The sequence below is a fragment of the Macaca fascicularis genome, chromosome 16 (assembly GCF_037993035.2).
Source record: "Macaca fascicularis isolate 582-1 chromosome 16, T2T-MFA8v1.1".
Lineage (NCBI taxonomy): Eukaryota > Metazoa > Chordata > Mammalia > Primates > Cercopithecidae > Macaca > Macaca fascicularis.
Window position 1 is genome coordinate 59759701 of NC_088390.1, and position 16579 is coordinate 59776279.

Below are 16579 nucleotides of genomic sequence, written 5' to 3' on the forward strand. Positions count from 1 at the left end.
TGAGCAAGACCCTCCCTGAAGAAAGGAGTTGAGGCCAAGGCTTAAGGATGAAGAGGAGTCAGTGAGGCAAGTGCTGCAGGTTAAAGATGGAACGAGCACTGCAGGAAGAGGGAACAGCCCATGACGGGTTGGGATCAAGAGAGGCCATGGTGGCTGGGCACGGTGGCTCACGCCTACAATCCCAGCACTTTGGGAGGCCAATTAGGGAGGATCACTTGAGGCCAGGAGTTTGAGACCAGCCTCAGCAATGTGGTGAGACCCCATCTCTACAAAAAACTTTTAAAATTAGCTGGGTGTGGCCGGGTGTGGTGGCTCACGTCTGTAATCCCAGCACTTTGGGAGGCCGAGGTGGGTGGATCACGAGGTCAGGAGATCGAGACCACCCTGGCTAACACAGTGAAACCCCGTCTCTACTAAAAATACAAAAAATTAGCTGGGCGTGGTGGCAGGTGCCTGTAGTCCCAGCTACTCGGGAGGCTGAGGCAGGAGAATGGCGTGAACCTGGCAAGCGGAGCTTGCTGTGAGCCAAGATCGCGTCACTGCACTCCAGCCTGGGGGACAGAGCGATACTCCGTCTCAAATAAAACAAAAAACAAAAAAAAATTAGCTTGGCATGGCAGTGCACACCTGTGGTCCTACCTACTTGGGAGGCTGAAGTGGGATCGCTTGCTTCCAGATATTTGAGGCTGCAGTAAGCTACGATGGCGCTACTGCACTCAAACCTGGGGAACAGAGTGAGACCCTGTCTCTTACTAAAAAAAAAAAAAGAGGCCATGGCCAAGTTTGAGGAAAGAAATAATGAAATGATATGGAAGAGGTTGGAGAGATGGATACAACACAGCAATATATTTCAGATCACAAATTTCAACCCATTATGACTCTTAAACCCAATGTAGTGGGCTGGAACTAGGATTTCTTTAAATTAAATACAGTAGTCCACCCTTATCCACAATGGTTTCAGTTACCTGTGTCAACCACAGTCCAAAAATATTAAATGGAAAATTCCGGCGATAATTCATAAGTTTTTAAATAGTGCACCATTCTCAGTAGTGTGATAAAATCTTGCTATGTTCTGTTCAGTGCTGACCAGGATGCAGATTATCCCTTTGTCCAGTGTCTCCACACTGTACACACTAACGTCCCATTAGTCTTTCAGTAGCTGTCAGTAGCTATCTTGGTTATCAGTTCACTATAGTTGTATCACAGTGCTTGTATTCAAGTAACCCATATTTGACTTCATTATGACCCCAAAAAGCAAGAGTAGTGATGTTGGCAATTCAGATATGCCAAAGAGAAGCCATAAAGTGCTCTCTTTTTTTGAGACAAAGTCTTGCTCTGTCACCCAGGCTAGAGTACACTGGTGCAATCTCGGCTCATTGCAAGCTCCACCTCCCAGGTTCAAGTGATTCTCCTGCCTCAGCCTCCCGAGTAGCTGGGACTACAGGCGTGTATCACCACCACACTTGGCTAATTTTTGTATTTTTAGTAGCGACACAGTTTCATCATGTTGGCCAGGCTGGTCTCAAGCTCCTGATCTCAAGTGATCCACCTGCCTCGGCCTCCCAAAGTGCTGGGATTACAGGTGTGAGCCACTGCACCTGGCCAGCTTTAAGTGAAAAGGTGAAAGCTCTTGACTTAAAAACAAAATAAATTCCATGCTGAGGTTGCTAAGATCTCCTGTAAGAACAAATCTTCTTTTTTTTTTTTTTTTTTTTTTTTGAGACGGAGTCTCGCTCTGCCGCCCAGGCTGGAGTGCAGTGGCCGGATCTCAGCTCACTGCAAGCTCCGCCTCCCGGGTTCCCGCCATTCTCCTGCCTCAGTCTCCCGAGTAGCTGGGACTACAGGCGCCCGCCACCTCGCCCGGCTAGTTTTTTGTATTTTTTAGTAGAGACGGGGTTTCACCATGTTAGCCAGGATGGTCTCGATCTCCCGACCTCGTGATCCGCCCGTCTCGGCCTCCCAAAGTGCTGGGATTACAGGCTTGAGCCACCGCGCCCGGCCAAGAACAAATCTTCTATCCAAGAAACTGTGAAGAAGGAAAAAAAATTCATGCACCGTATATATGGGGCTCAGTACTATCTGTGGCTTCAGGCATCCACTGGGGATCTTGGAACATGTCCCCTGCTGATAAGGGGGGACTACTGTATAATAAAATAGAATAGAAAATAGCAGAATACAAGATAGAAAATAAAGGTAGACAGTGTTTCAGTTGTATCCATTGGGTTGCAAGGTAAAATATACTTCTAACTGGCCTCAGAGACAAAGTCTGAAAAAACAATGTCATCGACTTCTTTATCAGCCCAGGTAAAAATAGAAAAAAAAGGGAGGGAACACAAAACCACACAAGAATGGCAGCCAGAACCAACCAATATTCTCAACCCATTCCCCAAAGGTCGAAAGAGGCTGTGTGGTGCAGGGTAAAGTTCTGGGGCCCTCCCCTAGCATCATGTGACTCCCCTTGCCAAGCCTCAGTTTTCTCATCTGTATAATGGGTGCTGTGAGTAGGGTGGTGGTTCAAGTCTTCTATCTAGGATTTCCAGACAAAGTGTGGAATGATACAGGATGGAAATGGCCAGCTGGCATTCCAGTTTAGCTAATAATGACGCAAGAGTGCAGTCACCATCACACAGTGGTCACTAGGAGACTGCAAGACTGACCACCGTGTTAGGCCCTAACAGAGAACTAGGAGGAGAATCATCATGGAAGCAGAGTGGCTCTATGCACAGGCCCAGAACACAACTTAAAGCACAAGGAGCCCTAAAGATGGGAGCCCAGCAGGATGTCCTTGAAAGAGGAAGGGCAGGAGGGACACCACTCTGAACACTTCTAGATAAAGCCTTCTCAAGGCCCAGGGAGAAGTGGTCGGGGTCCCAGGAAAAAGAGGGTCCATGCACCATGCCCTCCACCCACCTGAGAACATTTATAAAGCAATATGCATTGAAAATAAATGCACTGGGCCGGGCGCGGTGGCTCAAGCCTGTAATCCCAGCACTTTGGGAGGCCGAGACGGGCGGATCATGAGGTCAGGAGATCGAGACCATCCTGGCTGACACGGTGAAACCCCGTCTCTACTAAAAAATACAAAAAACTAGCCGGGCGAGGTGGCGGGCGCCTGTAGTCCCAGCTACTCGGGAGGCTGAGGCAGGAGAATGGCGTGAACCCGGGATGTGGAGCTTGCAGTGAGCCGAGATCTGGCCACTGCACTCCAGCCTGGGCGGCAGAGCGAGACTCCGTCTCAAAAAAAAAAAAAAAAAAAAAAAAAAAAAAAAAAAAAAAAAAAAAAAGAAAATAAATGCACTGAGTAAACTGCATTAAATTCTTCTTAGAACGACAGTAGGGGGAGGTAGAAAAGGGAGAAGGCGAAAGACTCAGGACAAATAATGTCAGATGATGAAAGACAGAATAAGGAAAGAACATAGTTAGGGGTGACTAAGGAAACGCTTCCTAGCAAAACGAAGCATGTTCACAGTAGCATTATTCCCAACAGCTACAAGGTGGAAGCAACCTAAGTGTGGTGGCTAATTGTATATGCCAGCTGGACTGGGCCTGAGTGCCCAGACACTTGGTCAAGCATTATTCTGAGCGCGTCTGTGACGGTTTCTGGGTGAAATGAGCATTGAACTGGTAGACTGAGTAAAGCAGACGGCCCTCCCCAGTTTGGATGGGCATCATTCAATCAGCAGAAGGCTTGAAGAGAAGAAAAAGGGTGACCCTCCTGTGAGGAACAGGGAACCTCTTCTGCCTGGCCGCTTGATGGCCTGTAGAGTAAAACCACACCACCAGCTCTCCTGGGCCTCCGGCTTGCTGACTGCAGATCTCATTGGTCTCCATAATCCCATGAACCAATTCCTTAAAATAAATCTCTTGGGGCCAGGCGCAGTGGCTCACGCCTGTAATCCCAGAGCTTTGGGAGGCCGAGGCGGCAGATCACGAGGTCAGGAGATCAAGACCATCCTGGTTAACATGGTGAAACCCGGTCTCTACTAAAAATACAAAAAAAAAACTAGCCAGGCGTGGTGGTGGGCACCTGTAGTCCCAGCTACTCGGGAGGCTGAGGCAGAAGAATGGCGTGAACCCAGGAGGTGGAGCTTGCAGTGAGCCAAGATCGCGCCACTGCACTCCAGTCTGGGTAACACAGCGAGACTCTGTCTCAAAAATAAATAAATAAATAAATAAATAAAATAAAAAATAAATCTCTTGGTATAAAGAGATTTACAAAACATTCTATAGGTTTTGTTTCTCTGGAGAACCCCAACTGATATAACAAGGGTCCATTAACTGATGAATAAACAAAATGTAATACATTCAAACAATGGAATATTAATCAGGTGTGTGTGTGTGTGTGTGGAGATGAGGTCTCATTCTGTCGCCCAGGCTGGAGTGCAGTGGTGCACATCTTGGCTCACTGCAAGCCCCGTCTCCTGGGTTCATGCCATTCTCCCGCCTCAGCCTCCAGAGTAGCTGGGACTACAGGTGCCCACCACCATGTCTGCCTAATTTTGTTTTTGTATTTTTAGTAGATACTGGGTTTCACCATATTAGCCAGGATGGTCTTAATCTCCTGACCTCGTGATCCGCCCGCCTTGGCCTCCCAAAGTGCTGGGATTACAGGCGTGAGCCACCATGCCCAGCTTTTGTTTGTTTGTTTTAAAGAGACAGGGTCTTACCCTCTAGTTCAGGCTGATGTGCAGTGGCATGATCATAGCTCACCACAACCATGAACTCCTAGCACAAGGGATCCTGCCACCCAGCCTCCTGAATAACTAGGACTACAGGCACATGTCACCACACCCAGCTAGTTTTCAAGTTTTTGCAGAGACAGGATCTCAGTAAATAGGCCAGGTCTCCAACTTCTGGCCTCAGCAATCCTTCTGCCTCAGCCTCCTGAGTTGCTGGGATTACAGGTGTGAGCCACCATGCTCAGCCTTATTCAGCTATAAAAAGAAAGAAATTCTGGCCGGGTGTGGTGGCTCACGCCTGTAATCCCAGCACTTTGGGAGGCTGAGGCGGGTGGATCAGAAGGTCAGGAGATCGAGACCATCCTGGTCAACATAGTGAAACCCCGTCTCTACTAAAAAAATAACAAAAATTAGCTGGGCATGGTGGCACACGCCTGAAGTCCCAGCTACTCAGGAGGCGGAGGCAGGAGAATTGCTTCAACCCGGGAGGCAGAGGTTGCAGTGAGCTGAGATCGCACCACTGCACTCCAGTCTGGCGACAGAGCAAGACTCTGTCTCAAAACAAACAAATAAATAATTAATAAATAAAAAAAAAATTCTGACACATGATACAATATGGATGAACCTTGAACACATTATGCTAAGTGAAATAAGAGAGTCACAAAAGGACAACAGCTGTTTGCTTCCTTTTTTTTTTTTTATTTTTGAGACAGAGTTTCATTCATAACATGTTGCCCAAGCTGGGGTGCAATGGCGTGATCTCGGCTCACCGCAACCTCCACCTCCTGGGTTCAAGCGATTCTCCTGCCTCAGCCTCCCAAGTAGCTGGGACTGCAGGCATGCACCACCACACCCGGCTAATTTTGTATTTTTAGTAGATGAGCGAGTTTCTCCACATTGGTCAGGCTGATCTCAAACTCCTGACCTCAGGAGGTCCGCCTACCTCAGCCTCCCAAAGTGCTGGGATTATAGGCGTGAGCCACCTTGTTCAGCTTCCTTTTTTTTTTTTTGAGACGGAGTCTTGCTTTGTCGCCCAGGCTGGAGTGCAGTGGTGCCATCTGGGCTCACTGCAAGCTCCGCCTCCCGGGTTCACGCCATTCTCCTGCCTCAGCCTCCCGAGTAGCTGGGACTACAGGCACCTGCCACCACGCCCAGCTAATTTTTTTGTATTTTTAGTAGAGACGGGGTTTCACCGTGTTTGCCAGGATGGTCTCGATCTCCTGACCTCGTGATCCGCCCACCTCGGCCTCCCAAAGTGCTGGGATTACAGGCGTGAGCCACCATGCCCGGCCTGTTTGCTTCCTCTTATGTGAAGTTCTTAGAGCAGTCAACTTCACAGGGGCAGAAACTAGAATACTGATTGCCAGGGATTAGGGAGAGGGAATTGGGAATTAGTGTTTAATGGGTATAGCGTTTCAGCTGGGGAAGATAAAAGTTCAGAGATGAATGGTAGTGCTGGTTGCATAACAATGTGAATGTACTTCAAGCCACTCAACTACATACTTCAAAATGGCTAACATGCACCTATAGTCCCAGCTACTTGGGAGGCTGAGGCAGGAGAATCACTTGAACCCAGGAGGTGGAGGTTGCAGTGAGCCGAGATCATGCCACTTCACTCCAACCTGGGGACAGAGTGAAAATCTCCTCCCCCACCAAAAAAATACACCTATTATTATATGTATTTTACCACAATTAAAAAAAAACAAAAAACTTTTTTTTCCCGTTTGTTTGTAGGGTTTAGTTTTAAAGAGCAGCCTCTCAATTTATCAAAAGAGATGAAGACACTGAGTTATCAAGTGGTCCAGGTAACATTCTCCCTATTTAGCACCTGTCCTCCCCGGACTACAAACAGAAGTTTGCTCGATAAGTGGAGAATCAGAGCCAGAGCCAGAGAAGAACCTGGTTGGTGGATTTTTGTTTTTTTGAGATAGGGTCTTGCTCTGTCACCCAGGCTGGAGTGCAGTGGCACGATCACGGTTCATCCTGCCTTGATCTGCTAGGTTCCAGTGATCCTTCCGCCTCATCCTTCCAAGGTGCTGGGATTACAAGCATAAGCCGCCATGCTTAGCCAACTTTTTCGGTTTTTGTTTTGAGACAATGTCTCGCTCTGTTGCCCAGGCTGGAGTGTAGTGGTGAGACCACAGCTCACTGCAGCCTCATCTCCCAGGCTCAAGCAATCCTTTCGCCTCAGCCTCCCAAGTAGCTGGGACTACAGGTGTGTGCCCCTGCGCCTGGCTAAATGTTTTAATTTTTAGTAGAGATGAGGTCTTGCTATGTTGTCTAGGCTGGTACTGAATTGCTGAGCTAAAGTGATCCTCCCACCTCAGCCTCCCAAAATGTTGGGGTTACAGGATCTTAATAGCTGGGTTCCTACAGCTCTGATGGCCAGATGCCCTCTCCATTGTAGGGACAACAGCAGAAGGGAGTTTGGAAAAGGTGTTGGAATGAATTAGTGAAAAGGGAAAAGCATTCTAAACTAAATTGCAAAGGTACTACTGGCACCAACTATGCTCCGTCAGGTGGAATGATCATTTGCACTTGCTTTAGGTGCCCATAAGTGCCCACACTGCTCAAATCACCAGCCTTCCTTTTGTCTATACTCCTAGAAAGTAGTGAATTCCATTCTTCTTAAGGTTTAAGAGGCTCCTACTCTAGGTAAGAAGGAGCCCTGCAGGTGAAAATGAAGGTTAGTAAGTACCTCAACGTCCCGCTTCAGTTTCTCCAGGAAGTTCTTTTTACTCTCCTCTCCCACGTGCAGCTTCTGCCCTTCATTGAGGAAGTCATTGTCTTTGAATGTTGGCAAGTCCTTGGCCTAGGTGAGCAACAGCAGTTAGGCTGGGTAAGCCTGATTCATTCACCCCAGGGACACCCAACTGTTCTGCTGGGAGCAACTATACAGAAAGCGGAAAGGTTTTCAGTGTACTGACACTCAACCTGTTAAATCAACAGTGCAGGAGCCTCTAGTCCCAGGCGTTGGGCAGGCGGGGAGGGCAAATACATGAAAGATGAGGAACGACTAAAGGACTCTTTCCTGTTGAGCATGGACCAGCTCAGGGCTCAGGCAGCCAGTAACTGACTCAGGCTAGACTATGAGATGGAAATGTCTGCCATCCCAGCAGGACTATGAAGAACCTAGTGAGGGCAGAGGTAAAAGACCACAGACCAAGGTCTAGGCCTAGCATAAGGACAGGCAGGTGATTCGTGACACAGGGCATTTCATATTGACAGATGGTATGTCTGGGAGCTTGGCTAGGGGCTGGGGTAGGCGAGGGACAGGATGGCTGACAGGAGTTGTTTCTGACTCTGAGTAACCCTTCCATTCCTGCTCAGCACCAGCATACCTTCTCCTTGTCGCTCGCTTCTCTGGCAACCGTAGAACCCTGAAAGGATAAGAGCCATCAGGGGAAGTCCAGCTGAGGCAAAGTCGACTGCATGAGCAAACATGGGAGAGCCAGCAGGTGAACTCAAGTAGGCTGGTTAGAGTCCTAGAGGGGCCAGGAGGCAGCACCTTGTTCATTTCCTGTGTCAAGCCCACTTACAGAGCTCTACGTGCAATATACTTGTTACGTGCTCAGCAAAGAGGACTGCACTGGAGAAGCTCAGTCCCTGCCTTTAAGCCACTTTCCTTCTAACAGGGGAGACAGATATTCAGCAGTGGTTCCACCGGTCATTGGCTCATTCACTACCACGGTGCTCAGTGGTACAGGGGGGAGACAGTACACTCTGAAAGCACATACCACAGGGGCCTGGCCTGCGGAGGGACAGTGGCCAGGGCGTACCCACTTCCTGGAAGTAGTATTTGGGCTGAGCTCAGAAGGGTAAGGAGGAAGCAATTAGGTCAGGGAAGGAGGAGGTGGACAGAGAGGAGACTATTCCAGACAGCAGATGTGAAATCCTGGGAAGAGGAGCACAGGCACTGCAGGAACGCAGAGGAAACCAGTGCAGCTGCAGCACAGAGGAAAGGGATGGCGCCATAAGTTGACAGAAGTCAGAAGCCAGGTTCAAGAATACGGAGCACCCTAGTTCACAGCCACAAGTGTGTCCTTCTCAGCGTCTAGAGATGCACTTGTGCTGGCAGTCCATGGGGGTCTGATGGATGCTAAAGTGCGTGCGTCAGCACGGCCTCCCTCGCTGTGCACATTCCACAGACAGGAACGTCAACTGTTGCATAAATATGGCACATGTAGGGCTTATTTTAAATAATCTCCTGTTACTGTCACCTGGACTTCAAACAGCCTTTGGTCCACAAGAATCAGGCATATCCACTCCAGAGTTCCCTGTCCATGCCAACACATAGGCTTCCAGCTTTCCCAATTACATGGAAGTTGGAGTAGGGGCCCCTCCGGAGCTCAGACAGCAGGGAGGCACAGCTCCAGCAAACACAGAGCCCTTTACCTTGAGGTCATACTTGCGATGCACAGTGAGCCGATGGCTGAACACGTTCCTGGTAACCACCATGTAGGTTTCCACACCATCCACGGTCAGGCGGTACATGCCCAGGAACTGTGGCAAAAGGGTGTTGCCATGACACTCCACTATGAACTAGAATAGAAAGGAAGAAGAGAAAACACTAAGGAACAGGCAGTGCCAGGGATGGATGGGGCTCACCCCAGACTAAAATGCTCCCTGGCTCCCTGGAATTCCAACCTCTAGACCAGTAGTTCTCCAGCTGGGTTCTATGAAGCAATAGGGGTTTCTCAGGCTTAAAACAGGCAACAGCCACCTCCAGCCTCCTGTTGGCATGTCAGAGGGAAAGGCAATCTGAGCAGGTGGCTCAGAGCCCCTGTGGGTTCATATTATTAGTATCTCACCTAAGATTTTGTTTAAAATAGGATTCTACCACAGGAAAATCCCTGATCCACACCTTGCATCTCTTCTGCCAGCCTGATATGGGAAAGCCACAGGGAAGAGACAAGGCCCGCCAGGGATCCAGCCACCTGGGAGAAGAGAACGGCTCCATATCCAAAGCTCTTATCCACGCCATGCCCCAGGGTTTCTGCCATAACTCCCGAAAGACCAGAAGTTCCCTTCAGCCCTTCTCAGGTGCCCCAGAAATGAAGACCCAAGCAGGCTGAGGACAGACACACAGATGGTGCCACGGGACTCCCTGCCTTCCTCGTGGACAGGTTCCAGATGAGTGGAGAGATGGGACAGGAAAGGAAACAAGCCTGCCGAGCCGAGGGGGCCTCTTTCAGAAGAAACGGGGTGGATGCCAGAGCGTGAACACTTTCCAGCTGGGGCTCAGTTGGCAATGAGCCTTCACGGCTCCTTCTTCCCTTTTTAAATTAGGCATTTCAGCTCACAGAAATACGGTTGCAGGAGAGTCCCACTGCTTGGTGATCAGAAGCAGTTGCCATTACCAGAGAGGACCAACCACTCCCTAAGAAGCTCCCCCGGGGCTCTCTTCTCCCTCTTCCAACCCATCCTCTGCAGCCCAGGCTTGGGACTCACCATACCTGGTGGTATTTCTTTAAGATGTTGTGCATCTCCGCCACGTCCTCGCTGGACACAGTCTTGATGACAAAGCGCCGGTCGTAGGTGGTGAGGAAACGCGTGCCACACCGGCCCTGGCTGTCACTGTTGATGGGGGCGCTGCGCGTCACTGAATTCTGATAATCGAAACAAAAGCAGGCTGGGCTTGTCAGGAGAACAGAATTCTTTCGCTGAGTCTTCCCTCAGGGGCTGGACTGCTCGAGTGCCAACAACACCGAGATAGAGGGACTCCCAGATGGGAGTTTACCCGCCCCTTTTCTCACAGAGTGTTCACATCCCTCCCTAAGTCTTCCTCCAAAGTGACAAGAATTGTTCCTTACCACGTGCCCTTCATTCCAGTCTAGGATGGGAAGAGGACTGACTGTGAAAGTTTCTGTCCTGATCCCAGAGAGCTATCCTACTAAAATTCTGCCTCTGATGGAGGGGGCTGAGTCTAATCTGGATTCTCACATGCACTACGACCTTGGGTGAGACATTTAACTTCTCTACCCCTGCATCTCCTCATCGGGAACACAAAGACGCAAACTGAGCTGATTCTCCCAGTCTCTCGGGGGTGGCAAAGACGAAGCTTAGGAAATACTGTCTTCAAGGGGTCTAGCACAAAGCAGCAATGCCCATTCGTCTCTTGTCCGTGGATCTACCCTAGTGCTGAAAAATCTTCCCCAAAGCAGACAGCTGATCCTCATCTCCGAGCCTGACACCTTTCCCCTTGCCTCAACCTCCTGCTTGTATATGCAGGGCTGGGAGGCAGTTTTGGGGAGCTTTCCTGGTTGTATCCTTGCTCCTCCTCAAGGCCCTATTCCCATTAGGATCAGAGAACAGTAGAAGCCTTAAGAGGGAGGGTGTGGGAAGGTGTGAGTCAACCAAAGGGATAGGGAGGCAAGGCTGAGGGGAGATCCCAAATGTCCCTGTTCCCAAGAAAACATACATAGGGATCATGTCACAGAAATGTCTCCTCTCCAAGTCCTTTCCCCATCTCTCAATGAGGATCCTGTTATTATTATCATTTTTGTAGAGACAGAGTCTCACTTTGTCACCCAAGCTGGAGTACAGTGGTGAGATCTCAGCTCACTGCAGCCTCTATCTCCTGGGCTCAAGTGATCCTCCCGCCTCAGCCTACCAATAGCTGGGACTACAGGTGTGCACCACCATGCCTGGCTTATCTTTTATTTTTATTTTTTATTTTTTTTGAGATGGAGTCTCGCTCTGTCGCCCAGGCTGGAGTGCAGTGGCCGGATCTCAGCTCACTGCAAGCTCCGCCTACCGGGTTTACGCCATTCTCCTGCCTCAGCCTCCCGAGTAGCTGGGACTATAGGCGCCTGCCACCTTGCCTGGCTAGTTTTTTGTATTTTTTAGTAGAGACGGGGTTTCACCGGGTTAGCCAGGATGGTCTCGATCTCCTGACCTTGTGATCCGCCCGTCTTGGCCTCCCAAAGTGCTGGGATTACAGGCTTGAGTCACCGCGCCTGGCCGCCTGGCTTATTTTTGTAGTTTTTGTAGAGATGGGGTTTTGCCATGTTGCCCAGGCTGGTCTAGAACTCCTGAGCTCAAGCAATCCTTCCTCAGCCTCCCAAAGTGCTAGGATTACAGGTGTGAGCTACCACGCCCAGCCCTTTTTTTTTTTAAAGATGGTATTTTGCTGTCACCCAAACTGGAGTGTAGTGGTGCAATCATAGCTCACTGCAGCCTTGAACTCCTGGGCTCAAGGGATCCTTCAGCCTTGGCCTGCTGAGAAGCTGGAACTATAGGCATGCACCACCATGCCTGGCTGATCAGGATCCTACTCTTTTTTTTTTTTTTTTTTTTTTTTTTTGAGACGGAGTCTCGCTCTGTCGCCCAGGCTGGACTGCAGTGGCCGGATCTCGGCTCACTGCAAGCTCCGCCTCCTGGGTTCACGCCATTCTCCTGCCTCAGCCTCCCGAGTAGCTGGGACTACAGGCGCCTGCCACCTCGCCCGGCTAATTTTTTGTATTTTTTAGTAGAGACGGGGTTTCACCGTGTTAGCCAGCATGGTCTCGATCTCCTGACCTCGTGATCCACCCATCTCGGCCTCCCAAAGTGCTGGGATTACAGGCTTGAGCCACCGCGCCCGGCCAGGATCCTACTCTTTACTTTCCCCCAATACCTCCTTGGAAAACCCTGGCGGAGGAGTGAGGACCACCTTCATGGGGAAAACTAAAGTCAGAGGTGGTAAGCAGCTTGGGGAGTTCCTCAGCAAAGGTGCTAAAATAGCACCCCAAAAAATAGAGTGTTCCCGTTACAGAAATGTTGAGTAGACTCTGTGACTGCGTCCCTCTTCCTCCCAGCCTGGCCTTTCTCCCATAAGACTTATAGGCTGCAAGCCTAGCTGGGAGGTAGAGGCAGCATCTCCTGACTCTCTAAGTGGCTGGCAGTCCAAGAACATAGGGTCCCCTCCCTGAGCACCATCCTCCCTGCTCTCATTTCAGTCTTGAGCACGGGCATGCACCCACAAGGCTGTTAGCAGCAAAATGCAGACACTGAGAGGATGTGGTTAGACAGCCCAGGGGAGGCGAAGGAACCCCTCACTTGGAACCCCTCACCAACGAACAATGGAGGGAAGATGTCTGAGCAACTTGGGGTTGCAACAGCGGCAAGAAGTTTCCCGAAAACCTCCATCCCCAGTCAAGTCATGATTGAGTTCAGGGTTCAATCCTAACAGGGGGCTGTAGGAACCTCCCAGTACCTCTCAGGTGTGGGCATTCCTGGGCATTCAAGCCCCAGCCATCTCGTCCTCCTCTCACAAACCCTCGCCCTCTTCTTCAAGATACTTTTCTTTGCACGCAAGCCCTCCAGAGAGGAGGAGAGAGGGGAGGAGACTCTAACCCAAGGTCCATTCTGCTGCTGTGAACTACTCTGTGAAAGGGGTGGGGTGGGAAGAACTACAGTGTTAGAAAAGGGGCATCCATTCTAGGTTTCACTGTGCTATGGGGAAAAGAGTTTTCCCCATAGATGAATGAAAGTCAGCTATATGTCAGGCCAGGGGTGCTGGCTCACGCCTGTAATCTCAGCACTTTGGGAGGCTGAGGTGGGCAGATCATGAAGTCAGGAGTTCGAGACCAGCCTGGCCAATATAGTGAAACCCCATCTCTACTTAAAAAAAAAAAAAAAAAAAGCAAAAAATTAGCCAGGCATGGTGGCAGACACCTATAATCCCACCTACTTGGGAGGCTGAGGCAGGAAAATCGCTTGAACCCAGGAGGCGGAGGTTGCAGTTAGCCGAGATCGTGCCATTCCATTCCAGTTTGGGCGACAAGAGTGAAACTCCATCTCAAAAAAAAAAAAAAAAAACAACAACAAAAAGTCAGCTACATTTCTTTTTTTTTTTTTGAGGCAGAGTCTTGCTCTGTCACCCAGACTGGAGTGCAGTGGTGCAATCTCGGCTCACTACAAGCTCCGCCTCCTGGGTTCATGCCATTCTTCCGCCTCAGCCTCCCAAGTAGCTGGGACTACAGGTGTCCGCCACCACGCCCAGCTTATTTTTTGGTATTTTCAGTAGAGACAGGGTTTCACCATGTTAGCCAGGATGGTCTCGATATCCTGACCTCGTGATCCACCTGACTCGGCCTCCCAACGTGCTGGGATTACAGGCGTGAGTCACCGTGCCTGGCCAAAGTCAGTTACATTTCTTACAGCTATAAAGGTGAAGTGGAAAATTCGCCCACCTTCACCACAAGGCTGTCTGCCAGGGAAGAAGATCCAAGGAGACATGCTAAGAGAAGAAGTGACAGAAACCATGGACTATGAGTCAGATTCTAATGTCCCTGACACTGGGATTGATTCCTCCCAAGAGGTCAATAGCCTCTACAACACTGTCACCCCTTGAAGGGGACAGTTGCCCTAGCAGCCCAATCCTCCCTCCTACCACCAGGATAGGGCATAAGTTTAGGAGGTGACACTCATACCTGGCAAGAGGTTCACTATCCTTGAAGTCTTCGTTTTCTAATCTGTTTTATCTGCTTTAAGAGGCCTCATCTCTCACTGACAATAATTCTCTTTTTTTTTGAGACTGAGTTTCACTTTTGTCGCCTAGGCTGGAGTGCAATGGCATGATCTCGGCTCGCTGCAACCTCCACCTCCCAGGTTCAAGCAATTCTCCTGCCTCAGCCTTCCGAGTAGCTGGGACTATAGGCGCATATCACCACACCCGTCTAATTTTGTATTTTTTAGTAGTGACAGGGTTTCACCATGTTGGCCAGGCTGGTCTCAAACTCTTGACCTCAGGTGACCTACCTGCCTTGACCTCCCAAAGTGCTGGGATTACAGGCATGAGCCACCATGTCCCACCCAATTCTGTCTTTGAAGCGAAACTATGAATGAGAAGGGTTCTTCAGCCTAGACTGGGAATGTCAGACTAAAATGAAGGCGCTTCCGCAGACCCCTCTCCCTCCTGCTGCTCTCCCTCCGAGGGAGAGGGACCTGAGTGTGTGCAGCATCCTCAGAAGCATGTCTAAGGCCCTCGCGCTCCAAGGGGCCCCCCACCGCTGGGGGAGAGACCACCTGGGCTGGAGCAAGGCATGACACAGAGACACAGCACAAAAACAGCTAACACGTTTTGATTATCTACGTGTCCTGTGGCTTCCTGACCCCATTCCATTCCCTAATACTCTGATGTTGCCAGGAGCCTCCATACCTGGTAATCCTGATCATCAATCCCAAACCTCTCCCGAAGGTTTCGGAACACCATGGGGCAATACTCCTTAAACTTAAAGCGGCTGGGCAGGTTCTCCCTAGGGAAAAGCAGAGACATGTCTTTGTGAACTGCCCCTTGCTCATCTTAATTCTATTATTATTATTATTTTTTGTAATAGAGACAGAGTCTTGCTATGTTGCCCAGACTGGTCTCGAACTCCTGGTTTCAAGCAATCTTCCCACCTCAGCCTCCCAAAGTGCTGGGATTACAGGCATGAGCCAGCACACCCAGCCTCATCTATATTCTGACTTCAGAACTCCTCAAAGTGTGGTCCACAGATTGCCTGGATCTGAACATCTGCCATACTTAACACGTAGGTTTCCAGGCTCTTAGGAATTCTGGAGTTGAGTCGAGAAACAAACACTCCAGGTGATTCTGAGCATGTAAAAGTTTAAAACCTTTACATCTTGTGTTCACTTTGTAAAATTAATCCAGCAGTATATCTGAGATTTGTGCACTTTTCTATGTGTTTGCTGCCCTTCAATAAAACATACATTAAAGAAAAAACTCTCACCCGCTGGGCCATGAGCCTGAGTGGAGGCTCCACCTCACAAGCACTGTGCTCACCTCACAAGCACTGTCACTCACATGCAGTGGGAAGCTGCATGTGAGCATCTGCTGTGAGGTGAAATCAGCCTGAATGCTACAGGGAAAAACCTCTCTCATCAGAGGGCCCCTCTCCTCTGGCCATACTCCTGTGGAAGCATCCTGAAGATGGTTACATATAGGAAGCCCTGCCCTGGGCTTCCACTGGGACACAGGAAAAGAGTGCCTGACTTAAAGAGGTCCTCAGTCAATTGAGTGGGACCACAGAGCCCTGTCTGCTGGCTGCTGGCACCAATCTCCACCCTCCCACTCCCTCATCAACACAGACTCCCAGGAGGACAGAACATCACCTTGAAATGATGACTCCTACCAATCCTCCATCTTTACAACAGCTATCCTGTTTAGGGACCCCCTTTCAGAAATATGTCCCTCTGACTACTCCAGGATGACAGGCTTTAAGGAAATCAAAAGGAATGTCTTCTTGGAAAGGAAGTGGCCTATCTGCCTTATCTACCCTATCTTCTAGTAAACAATACTAGAATCTGATAAATAGCATAGCACACACAGGGCTAGGCGCAGTGGCTCACGCCTGTAATCCCAGCACTTTAGGAGGCCGAGGCAGGTGGATCACCCTGATTGAGGTCAGGAGTTTGAGACCAGCCTGGCCAACATGGTGAAACCCCATCTCTACTAAAAATACAAAAAAATTAGCCGGGCATGGTGGCGGCTGCCTGTAATTCCAGCTACTCGGGAGCCTGAGGCAAGAGAATCACTTGAACCCAGGAGACAGAGGTTGCAGTGAGCCGAGATCGCGCCACTGCACTCCAGCCTGGGCAACAAGAGCAAAACTCTGTCTCAAAAACAACAACCAAAAAAAAAAACACACACACAGTTGTTGGAAGGACAAAAAGGAATAAAATAGAAGAAAATAAGAGATTGGGTTCTCTGCTTTAGGCCAAGATATCAAGGAGGTAGCACCTTACCAGAGGCCATGGACCCTGAAGTGGGTAGTGGTGCAATGCCCACTTCCAGAGCCCTGACCTCTGGGTCAGAACAACCTTCTTTCTGGCCTCTTGAGTTGAGGGCTGCCTCTCCCTCCTTAGGTGGCCACTTAACAAGTGGCAGCTATGGAGACAGACAGCTTCTAGAA

The 16579-nt window shown here is 49.7% G+C and overlaps 1 protein-coding gene across 19 annotated transcripts in view; it reads right to left on the reverse strand.

The window, feature by feature from the left end:
• Nucleotides 1–16579, reverse strand: part of PIP4K2B (phosphatidylinositol-5-phosphate 4-kinase type 2 beta) — a 44863-nt gene that overhangs the window by 11525 nt on the left and 16759 nt on the right. For 8 of the 19 annotated variants that reach the window (XR_012425767.1, XR_012425766.1, XR_001486085.4 and 5 more), the window contains 5 exons: nucleotides 14824–14920; nucleotides 10136–10288; nucleotides 9075–9221; nucleotides 8021–8059; nucleotides 7378–7491 (listed from right to left, as the gene is read on the reverse strand). Coding sequence is in view for 12 of the 19 variants with exons in the window: in XM_015438429.3 (XP_015293915.1) it covers nucleotides 7378–7491; nucleotides 8021–8059; nucleotides 9075–9221; nucleotides 10136–10288; nucleotides 14824–14920 (550 nt within the window). In the remaining 7 variants the exon portion in view is untranslated. Of the gene's footprint in view, nucleotides 1–7377; nucleotides 7492–8020; nucleotides 8060–9074; nucleotides 9222–10130; nucleotides 10289–14823; nucleotides 14921–16579 lie in introns of all 19 variants that reach the window. The other 11 variants (XR_012425772.1, XR_012425771.1, XM_074019460.1 and 8 more) reach the window with 3 other exon arrangements.